Consider the following 11,800-nt stretch of genomic DNA (forward strand, 5'->3'; position numbering starts at 1 on the left):
TAACATACAACTCGGCCTTGGTGCTGTCAGTTACAACATGAAAAACAAACTGAATCTTTTCAGATCAGTTCTCCAATTCTAGAAATACGGATTTTATATAAGTAGTAGACATCTAAATAAATGTAAAAAGTATTGTTTATTATCTAGAACTCTAAAGATCTTATACTGTAATGTGTTGACAATTTTGGTCTGTGATATATTTGCACAATTATATTTATTAAATTATTCTCTAAAATTTTGTTTCTTGAAGTAAAAATGAACAGAAATCTTGTGGGTGCACTTCTTAAAACTTGGCACTTTGGAATCTTTCCATGAGCATATTTTTTTTGTCGAAAACTACAAAGTGTGATTAGTTATGAAGGTATGAAAATTGTACATCTGTCCTTTAAAAATTAAGTAAACTATTTAATTGAATTACTTCAGCGTGCTGTTCTTTTCTGTAATTTGAGTCAAATATTGTGAATAGATTTTAAAAATCACATTCTTCTTTTAATTGTATTTGTAATAGCTGTCTGCTCCAGAATATTATTTGGATTCCCCATCATTCATTGATTTAAGAAATAATTTGTAGTTAATATCCTGTTTGAATTCCATGTGTATTTATCTTAGTATTTCTAGGTTGTAAAAAGTTCTAGTCTATCTCAATTATCTGTCCATAATTATCTGTACATTGTAACAGTAAACTTATGTTTGTATATAAATTACATACATGAACAAAACATTTGCATTTTAATGAACATAAGCGTTACATGAAGGGACACCAAGACACTGCAATCACAATTAAATGCAAGTATTGAAGTAATACTAAAGAAAAACTATGGAGTTACACCTGATTTTCTTTATAAATAGGAACAGTATAAAGGGAAAATGCAACAATACCTAGAAGCCCACAGTATGCTTGTCATTTCAGTATCTTTCCTAACGATTTCAAACGCGATTTCTGCATACTGGGATGATTTTTTTTTTCCAAAAGTTGCTGTGGTATTTGCACCCATAAATAAAGTACTAGAGTTCATTTTAGGATTTTATCTGGAGTACCATCCAGTTTTATATTTTAAGTACTTATGGAAAAACAATCTCTTCAGAACATAAGGATTTATATCTAGTAAATATTCTAGTCATCAGAAGACATCAGAAAATGGATGTAATACATTTTATGTGCTCACATGTGTTTTATCAGTGAACTACTCAGTAATGCAAAGGTACAAAACTCCAGAATTATATACAGCTTTTAAAAGATTTTAATAGGACTGAATTACTTCTAAAAATTATCACTCTATTGTGATTTCTGATATGACATAATAGGGAAGTACTAAATGCATGAACAATTGTTTTGTGTTTTTTAACTGAAAAATGCAATCAGATTTAACATCTATGCAGCTCCCAACTATGAAGGATACTGCAAAACTCAATGTAAACAATATACATTTCTAGAGGAAGATGAAAGTTTTCAAATACGTTAATTAGGAGATTAATACTTTTTTGCACATTGATTTTATCAGTTCTCTCACACACTCTCGCTGTCATGAAATCTATTCTTAGAATACATTCAATTATGATTCAAAAAAATACCTGTATTTCAAGAAACTCATTAGATTTAGTCATAATCCATAAGGTTGAAGATGACTGTGATGGGGAGGAGCAAGAAATATCAGAAAATAAACTTGTACCTTTAGACATGCAAGATTTTGTTAATGTAGCCTTAACAATAAAGTGGAGTTCACTCATGTAGTCGTGTTTTTTATCTGGTTTACCTGGCTGGGCTGCCAGGCCCAAGGCCAGAAATGACACAATGAAGTCCAATCAGGTTCAGTCCTTTATTTACTTACACCTAATGGACAGAATCTTGCCAAACTCAAGCTATCGCCTTCTAACCTACTAGATATATCCTGAGAAATTTAGATGTGGCTACCCTAAACATCTCCCACTCCTTCCCAATCTAGCTCAGGATTGCTCAATCTCTTAATCCCGACCTCTTTCTGGGAAAGCTCTGCATTGCCAAAACTCCACCATTGCTTCTCTAGATGCACATTCCATCACAAAGACTGACAGTAATAGACAACCATGATTCATTGGGTCAGCCTTTTCACATATAATATAGGCTGGTGGTATTACCTCTCCCCTCATGACCCTCAGTGATGAAGCAGACTTCTCTTCCTCAGGTCAGCTGCCGAATTGCCTGCTTCTTTGCTAGGGGGAACAAAGGGGGCCACAGAATGCAAGGAAAACTACCCTCGCTCCCCAACCCTGCATGTCTCCAAGCCCCTGTGATGGCGAACCTATGGCATGCGTGCCACAGGTGGCACGCGGAGCCATATCTGGGCACACGAGCGTTGCCCTAGCTCAGCTGCAGTGTGCACGCGCACACCGGCCAGCTGATTTTTGGGCCCACCAGAAGTCAGGAAGCGGACAGTTTCCGGCCTTCGGAGGGCCTCCGGGGTGGGGGGGAAGGGTGTTTTTGCCCTCTCCAGGCTCCAAGAAAGCCTTTGGAGCCTGGGGAGGGCGAAAAACGGGTCTACCCGGCCCACCGGTAACCTTTTTGCCGTCATGTGCCAAAAGTGGGGGGAGTGTGGAGGTGTCATGGGGGCAGGGGGGCATTCAATTATGGGTATGGGCACGCTCGTGCACAACCCCCCCCCCCCGCTTTTGGCACGCGATGGCAAAAAGGTTAGCCATCACTGCCAAGCCCCCTTCAGGAAGGAAAAGGGTTAATTGACCTTCCTTAGCCAGTTCTGTCTTGTCTGCAGGCATCTAAGTTACCCCCTTATCTTCCCCTCACCACTCACTGCCATTAAAAGATTTCAAATTTCGGCCTCCAGTTCAAAGCAGCCAATCACTGGTCACCTGCCAGGCCTTGTTGCCAGCTGATTGGATGAAGGGAGAGGGGATACACTCCTCCCATATTATCTTGTGCCATGCAACCTCTGGGTTTCTGGGAAGTGTAAGGCACCACTGCCAAATTTCAATCCCACAGGAACAATTCATCCTCTGTTTTGAACGAATGCTGTATGTTACTCTGAGGCAAAATCTGTTAAGGCATAGATTTCAAAGTACTGTCACTGAATGTTCTAGCAGCTCAAGCTGCTTTTGCTTTTTCCAACAATTACAAACAAAATAAAATGGATGCTGTTACCATATGTCGAAGATCATACAATACTAAACCGAAATAAGAAATAAGAAAACCGAATAAGAAAACTGCAGGTGAGCTGTATCTGATTATACAATAGTCCTCAACTTACAAATACAATTGAGCCTAACATTTCTGTTGCTAAGTGTGACAGTTAAGTGAATTTTACTTCGTTTTATGACCTTTCTTGCCACAGATAAGTGAATCACTGCAGTTGTTAAGGTAGTAATGCGATTGTTAAATGAATCTGGCTTTCCCATTGACTTTGCTTGTCAGAGGGCCGCAAAAGGTGATCACATGACCTTGGGACACTCCAACCATAATAAATATCAGTCACTTGCCAAGCATTTCAATTTTGATCACATGGCCATGGAGATACAATGCTTGTGTGAAAAATGGTTGTAAGTCACCTTTTTCAGTGCCGTTGTAACTTTGAATGGTCACTAAATAAACTGCTGTAAATTGAGGATTTCCTATACACATTCAATAGCAACCTTTCTTTTAGCACCCACCCACAAGCAAGTTTAAAAGTATGGTTGTTATTGTAATCACTACTGAATATTTAGAGATACTAAGGCCTGGGGAAAAAACAAAATGGGGTTTTCTCATCCAGGCTACCACATCTCTGGAATTGTGCATGAGCATTGCAATCCTAACAAGACAAAAAGGAGATACATTTGAGAGAAGTATTTTTTCCAATATGTAAACAAAGTGATTAAAGATAAAATTAGGAGAAATGAAGAACAGCATTTCCTGTGAAGTGATTTGCTATTATTTGCTGCAGAGTTTATAGCCGTTTTGTCTTATATGATTCAGAATCACCCTCCTAGTTGAACATTTTCTTGCTAGCTTAGAGTGAGAAAAAGAACCCTGTTCTCTACCCCCTCTCTTTTACCATAACATCACACGTGTGCACACACACTCATTTCTGCCCACACTCTTCACTATCTGAAAGCTACAATCCTTGAAAGAACTTCTGCAGTGGATTTATCACACACAAAAAGGGTTTTATTTCTACCGTTTATTAAACTCACTTTTCTAGTTGTTTAAATACTTTATTAACACACCTCCTCAGGATATTTTTATTCATAGGAATATATTATTGCTATTTTGTCAAATAAATGTATATATACAAAGCCCTCTTCGACTTTCCATACAAAAAAGTTTGACTTATGTCATAAACCATCACTGAACAATCTTATAGTTCCCCAATTTGACCTCTCAGCTGGATTTGACCTTCAGTAACCGCCTCTGTTTCCGTAGGAAATATTTAGTTGCCTTTAACTCATGTGTAAATACGTAACTAAACAGAACATAAGAGTCAAGTAGTTTGACTTGCTTAGACAAATTTTTTGATCTCATCATACAAGACTAATACAAAAGCACCTCCCATGCCTCTTAGCACATTGGACCAGGCACCCTTGAAGAAAGCCTTGCCTCCTTCATCTTTAGCAATCTTCTTCCAGCAGTCGATTGTACCCTTGTACATGATGTCAGCTGTGGAAGTAAACATATTCAGGTAAATCACTGGAAAGAGAGAAATAGACCTGTATAACACGAATCATTTTTCTAACTCCAACAAATAAAGCATAATTGGAAAGTTGCTCTCTAGTTCTTACTTCAAAGTAAGAACTTCAAAGCCTTACTTCAAAGGTTTGTAAAATATAATTGCATTTTTTTTCTCTTAACACAACCTTGAAGCTCAAGAGATAATTTCATCTCTCTGTTTAAGAAATGTGTTGATCTGAAGGTAATAGTTTAACAGAACAAATGCAAATAAATATAACTTTCTTTCAAAATTGTGCAAATTGAATTTCCACAATAAGGTTTGTGTTCATTCTTAAATTTGTTCCAAATAAAAAAGCAGCCATTAAACTGAAGCTTTCTTAGCATTAAATGCTCCTGAAGATGGTGAACTAGAGGTAGCTGGGAAGCTAAATCAAGTCCCAGCAGTCCTGTTGGAGTGGTTGACACTGGAGATGGGACACGGAAGCCTTGCCGCCATCTCATCCTGCTTGCAGCAGTTCCCAGCAAGCCACCATTCTCCATGTAATGAAAGTGGTTTATTTAACATATCCCTACACCAGGGGTATCAAACATTGCTACAGAGGTGACACATGACATATAAGGACTTCCCCCCCCTTCACTAAACTGGGCATGGGCGTGGCCAGCGCATGATGCATCCAGCCTGCAGGCTGGGAGTTTGACAGCCCTGCCCTACAGTGAAGCAGATGATACCCGAATAAGCTAACAGGAATAGCCTTGTCTCTTTCACAAACTAGCTGTTTTCTGCCCTTCCTTTTCTTCTCAAAAGGAAAGAGTAAAATAGGAGAAATAGACCTGATTTGAGCATGGCTCCTATAAGAACTCAGACAGAGCTTGTCTCTGTTGCCTTTATTTTAACCCAGGTGTCTTTCTGAAAATGAAAATGTACAGCATAGCCGGTGGGAAAGAGTAATCAGTGCATTAGAACTTATTCCCATTACAGGTAGTCCTCAACATACAATCATAATAGACACTGCCATAAGTCATAGTGGTCACAAAGTGGGTCATAGTGTGACGAATCTGATTTTGCAACCTTTTTGTGGTGCTCATTAAGCGAACCTATTGTTCGCTATGGGGCATTTTTGCCATAAAACAAAAGTAAATGCTGATTTTCAACAAAAATATCATAGATCATGTCATTATGGGACCTTGTAAATGGCTATAAATGTGGGCCAGGTGCTGAACACCCAAAATGTGGCCACATAACCATGGGGGGGAGCAGCCATAAGAACTAGTCATATGTACATTTGGGGCAGTCCATCGGAACTTTGAACAGTTACTAAGTCAAGATTATAGCTGAGGTCAGTGAGCAAAACCCACTACCTGTAAGTTGAACAGATTCTTTCTGATTAGATAAAGGAATAATTGTGCTTTGTGCCAAATGATATCAAGTCATTCTACTGTCTCAAAAGTGAAAATGCTGAGAGATGAGGAAATCGGTTATTTTCTTACCTCCTTTTCTGCCAGACTGCATCATCATTCTACGTCGGACAGTGTCAAAAGGGTAAGATGTCAGACCTGCTACTGCAGTTACACTCTGGGCAATCATCCAGCTGACTACGATGTGCACATTCTTCGGATCAGGCAGCATGCCTATTATCATGAGAAGATCGCCCAAAGATGAAAACCGGAAGAAATAGAGAAAAATTATCAGTACCGCTTATAATTTCTATTCCATGCACCAGTAGATCTATGATACTCTGTCTACACACTATCTCTACCATGATGCAACAGCAAAATTGCAGAGCTGTTTGGTAGAAAAAAGATATCTACATATCAGATATTATTGATACAGGGAGCCCTCAACTTACAAAAATTTCGGTTGCTAGGCAAGACAGTTGTTAAGTGAATTTAGCCCCATTTTATGACCTTTCTTGCAACAGTTGTTAAGTGACTCACTATTGTTAGTAACACGGTTGTTAAATGAATCTGGCTTCTTCATTGATTTTGCTTGTCAGAAGTTTGCAAAAGAACACATGACTCCGGGACCTTGTAACTGTCATAAATACATGCCAATTGCCAAGTGTCAGCAACAAGTTTAAAAATACAATTTGTTTTTTTACTTTTATTTTTTAAATTAAAAAAAGCCTTGATAAATTCTATGGGATATTTTGAGAGTTAGTTACTGTAGCATTGTGCCCTCAGTGAACGTCATGACTAAGCAGGAATTCAAATCTAGTCTTCCACTATTCAAATGCAACATTCTAGCCATTGCATTGTAATCATTATCTTGAAAAACTGTAGTATATTGCCAGCTCTTTATATTTGAGTAGTGTCTAAAGAAGTGTCCTAGATCTAAAGAATTAGTAGTTTCTTAACTGCATTGCTTTTTTGTTCCTACAGATGGCAGCATTGTGCTAACCTTGCTGAGACTGGGAACCTATGGTATGTAGAGTCAAGTCTGGTTAATACTTGGTAATACCCATATCAGAGTAGAAGACTAAAATGCAAGTCAAAAATACAATCTTGTAAATGGCAAGAGCAACCCACTTCTATAAGTGCTGTCAAGAGTATCTCACAACAAATCAACTTCAGTCCAAAGAGATTTTTATTGTATTGCCATTCTAAAACATCTCTTAAACTTGGAAACAAATGGCCTTTTTACACATATTGCTAAGCTACACCGTGGTTTCTTCATAACTTAGTGAAATGTGTGAATTTGCATGTCATTAACCCAAACCATCATGGCTTGTTTCATAAATCCTAGGTAAAACCTTGGTTTACATTCTATACAAATGCAGTTAGGATTAAGATGCAGCTCACTGAAGGCTATGAAAACTGTACCAGGGTAGGCTGGAGTATTTGACATATTTTGATTTCAACATGTGCCATTAAGTCTTTGTTGATTTTAGCAAGCACATAGTTATTCTCCAGGATGGTATTTGGCACATTATGGAACAAGAAAATATAGAACACCAAATTGTCTAACTTTGAGAGATTATTACTGTATTACTATTATTTTTTAAAGAGACTGTTACTTAACTCTAAGTTGATTGACCATCGAAAGTTGATTAACCAAAGAAAACCAATTTATTACTTCATGTAGAACAAATCATACTGATTATAAATCATTGAACATTACAGATCAAAAAGGAAATTGTGTTTAAAATACCTTTTTTCTTAGAAAAAAAGAATTCTATATCCTTCTCAATTATCAACTGATTTACCCAAGAGATCCATTTGTAGGCAGCATTTATAAATCCCACCAATTGAAATGCAATTTGTCAAGCAAAGCTATGTTTAGGTTAGCCTTCCTTTCACCGGGCCCTCAACAGCTATGTTGGCTGGGAATATACAGTATCTAGAGCTTGGGGAAGCCTGATCAGATCATTCTTTCAGCATCATTAGATGTCTGTTTCTTACCTTTAGCTGTATCGTAGATGCCAAAATAAGCAGCTCGGTAGATGATGATACCCTGGACTGACACATTGAATCCCAAGTAGAGGCCCTTGAGGCCATCAGATTTGTAGATCTTAGCAATGCAATTGCCTAGCCCAGTGAACTGCCTCTCCTTCAGCCCTTTGCCCACATCAGCTGCTAGCCTAGTCCTGGCAAAATCTAGAGGATACACAAAGCAGAGAGATGTTGCTCCTGCTGCACCTCCAGAGGCCAGGTTGCCTGCAAAGTAACGCCAGAACTGCTTGTGTCTGTCCACTCCCCCAAGGAAAATCTGTTTGTATTTGTCCTTGAATGCAAAGTTGAGAGCCTGGGTGGGGAAGTACCGGATGACATTGGCCAAGTTGCCTCTCCAGAAGGAAATGATGCCTTGCTCCTTGGGAATCCTTACCACACAGTCCATGATTCCCTTATACTGGTTTTCAACTGTGATTTGTTGGCTAGCATGCTGGACCTGTTGAATGAATGAAACAAAAAAGGGAGGGAAGAAAGACAAAAGGAAGTAAAAACGGAATGGATAATTGTTGCTTGGGTAAAATAATAGATAATTGTTACTTGGGTTGCTCGCTCAAATTGAACACGTAACTATGGAGATTCTCATCATCCAGGTCATGGTTGTCCCAAAGGTGCTTTTTTCAAGAGGCAACTGGACTTTCTGGTTTTTCTTTGAAGACGTTTCGCTTCTTATCCAAGAAGCTTCTTCAGAAAGTCCAGTTGCCTCTTGAAAAAAGCACCTTTGGGACAATACATAGCTTATGTTTCACTGCAAAATATAGAATTTTGTTCCATATCAAAACCAGTTATCAATTTAAAATTAACAGCAATAGCATCAATACATTTAACTCTATTAAAAACATATGTTTACTTTATTTGGACATAAGATCTGAAAAAAATAAATCTAAGAAATATATTTGTTCCTTTAGCCAGTTCATATTTGCTCGTGGGAAGTCTGTGTACTAGGTCTCTATACGTACATATCTTAAAAGGTGATTAGACAGTGAAGTTGTATAAAACTATTCAAAAGAAGCATTTGCAAAACATGCACCAGAAGGGAAGCATCATTTTTCAAGTATTAAAGCAGCTGTGTCCTCTAGAAACTTTGCATGGATTCTTTCAGGTTGTCCTTAGCTGCAGGTACATTTGCTGCAGCTTCACCTTTACCCTCACAGTTACTTCACTTTCCCAGAGACTGCCAATACAGCTTTCTCTTTGTATGAATATGCAATATGGACAATCGGGGATTGCCTTCAAAGCTGCAGTGTTAACCTTTCAAAAAGCACATCTGTTTTAATATTTCAAAGAAGTACACTTTGGTCATACCAATACACTTTATGAAGCACCCCTTTGCATGGCTTTACTAGATTGTATGTGTTAAATGAAAAGAGATTATATTATTTCAAGCTCGGAGACCCAATTCATATACACAGAGGCTTTCTTTCAGGTACGCATCTCTTTTGGGAATTCAGTCCTTTTAGTCACTCTCCATAAGTTACCAATTGAGCCTTGCACCAAACTTTTATGCAACACATTAGTTTAAATAGGAGCCTCGGTGGTGCAGCGGACTAAAGTGCTGTTAAGTGCTAGCACTTAGCTGCCAGCTGCCTGCAATTAGTGCAAGTTCGAATCTCACCAGGCTCAAGGTTGACTCAGCCTTCCATCCTTTCGAGGTAGGTAAATTGAGGACCCGGATTGTGGGGGCAATAAGCCAGCTTTGTCTAGAACATCACCGCTTGGGGGGGTGTGCGAAAGCCCTAATAAGCAGGTATATACAAAAAAGTATGCAGGCTATTGCTATAATGCATTGTAAGCCACCCTGAGTCTACGGAGAAGGGCGGCATATAAATTGGACTAATAAATAAATAAATGGAACTAGGTTAGAAAATATATGAGCAGGGCACAGTTCCATTTGCACTGCCCATTGAGTATTACTTTTGATTGGGCTGAATGGCACACCATGTGCACCATACAAGAGAATAATCAAGGCCTGATGGAGATTCCTCAAGCCCTGGGTAGCTTGCTATATACTATGCCAAGAACAAGGCTGCACTGATCTTCTGTCATCAGAACTGCACAACTGCAGTTTCCATATTTAGTCACTTCATCTGACACTAAAATTCCTACTCCACTCCTATTTACAACCTCACACTTGGCTCCATGCAAGAAGACTTTTTTTTTTTTTTTGCTAGAAATGCAGAGCACTGCTTTGAGGGACAGCAGACTTGCCCTACCTTTCCAAGATTTCTTAGAAGAAACTTGTGAGAAACTTATAAGGAAGAGTCCCCAAGTAATTTCCTGCATGTTTTCCATCAGGGAGGAATGTCCTTGCTATCTACTTTTTTTGGAAACACCGGCCAAACCAAACAGCTTTTCCAATGGCAGGTGCCAGATTAATCAGATCTGATCAGTTTTCCTCCCAAACTCTATGGATAGAGAGCATGAGCACACCTCCAAATTCAGCCACTCTGCTCACCTGTAGCAGCAACTTGACTCTTTCAATAGGCGCTACAGCCGTCTTGGAAATGGCAGCAGCGATCCCCCCCGCCAAAAAGTCCTTAAGAAAACTGAGAGCCTGGTCAGACATACTGAAGGGGAGCGACACGCCAAATCCCCTTCCCTTCCAAAGAAAAGAGGGAACCAAAAGTCCCTACAGAGTCGTCGGTAGGTACCTCCCACCCAGCTGGACACCCCCGTCGAGTCACACAGCTTCGGACAGACAGCCCTTTACTTTCCCCAACTATTTATAGCTATTCCGGGTCTCGCGATAAAAGGAGGACCCGCGGGGGGCTGATCCGCCAGGACATTGGCTAGGACCCCCATCCTTGGAGGGCACTGTGGGGAAGGCGCCATATTGCTCTCTTCCGATGGGGCAACCTCTGAGCGAGGGTCGCCGGCAAGGACACATTCATGTTATCTGGTCCCCTTCAGGCGTCAGGACACGGCATGTGCTCGCTGTATTAATAGCACAAGGGAGACGTAGGACAGTGGGAGGGGGAGCGGTCCTTCGGGACGAGGCGTTAACCCTTTGGAGAGTCCTCGCCGGGAGCGCCAGGCGAAGTGGGACGAGATGCGCGCGAGGAAGGGGCGATCCCCATGGAGTGGACCCTCGAAAGGCGATGCCCCCTTTCAAACTTTAGATGAGCGCTTCCCTCTCCTGTCTCAGAGACGCTGTCACGCATGGTGGTTATAGAATTAGTTATAGAATCGGTCTCCACGTGGATTTATCGGTGAGCCCAGTGGAGAAATACCACCAATGCTTTTTACACGTGGCTAGGGAAAGAAGAGATCGCTTTATTTATTTAAAATATTTATAAGCTGCCTTAAGGGTAACCTTCCCCCAAAAGTGACTCTTACTGGACAATTACTGTATATAGTTATATATGATACTGGCCATTTTATATATATATATATATATGATTTTTCAGCTCACTTCATACTGATTTTGTTATACTTCAAAGCTTAGAGAGGGCTGTAAAGCACTGTAAAGTGGTATATAAGTCTAAGTGCTATCGCTATTTAATTACATTTTATTTATTTTTTCTATTTTGTAAATTGGTAACAATCCAGAAAATTTGGATTATTGATTGGCTATAATAATAGCAACACTAAATATAAATAGATGGAGACACAATTATCTGTGTGGAAATGTAAATGAACAGTAAATGAACTAGTTGAATTGGCAACTTTTAATACTTACCTAACATTTGTACACAAGGTTATAAGCTTGAGAATAGG

The 11,800-nt window shown here is 39.5% G+C and overlaps 1 protein-coding gene across 1 annotated transcript; it reads right to left on the bottom strand.

Annotated features, from left to right (window-relative positions):
* Positions 1-710: 710 nt before the first annotated feature.
* SLC25A4 (solute carrier family 25 member 4) lies at positions 711-10,995 on the bottom strand. The gene is made up of 4 exons (XM_034442831.3): positions 10,539-10,995; positions 8,036-8,522; positions 6,125-6,265; positions 711-4,624 (listed from the first exon to the last, which is right to left on the bottom strand). The coding sequence occupies exons 1-4, from the start codon at positions 10,647-10,649 to the stop codon at positions 4,467-4,469; spliced, it is 897 nt and encodes a 298-aa protein (XP_034298722.1). The 5' UTR covers positions 10,650-10,995; the 3' UTR covers positions 711-4,466.
* Positions 10,996-11,800: the final 805 nt, after the last annotated feature.

Source organism: Pantherophis guttatus, chromosome 8 (genome assembly GCF_059756535.1).
Source record: "Pantherophis guttatus breed Tessera chromosome 8, ASM5975653v1, whole genome shotgun sequence".
In the NCBI taxonomy this organism is placed as follows: domain Eukaryota; kingdom Metazoa; phylum Chordata; class Lepidosauria; order Squamata; family Colubridae; genus Pantherophis; species Pantherophis guttatus.

Excerpts from the sequence above, each read along its gene's own strand:
- SLC25A4 (XM_034442831.3), bottom strand. The coding sequence starts at position 10,649 with ATGTCTGACCAGGCTCTCAGTTTTCTTAAGGACTTTTTGGCGGGGGGG. Across the intron at positions 6,266-8,035 it reads CATCTACGATACAGCTAAAG|GCATGCTGCCTGATCCGAAG; the intron begins GTAAGAAACAGA and ends TCATGATAATAG. Across the intron at positions 4,625-6,124 it reads GCAGTCTGGCAGAAAAGGAG|CTGACATCATGTACAAGGGT; the intron begins GTAAGAAAATAA and ends TTACTTCCACAG.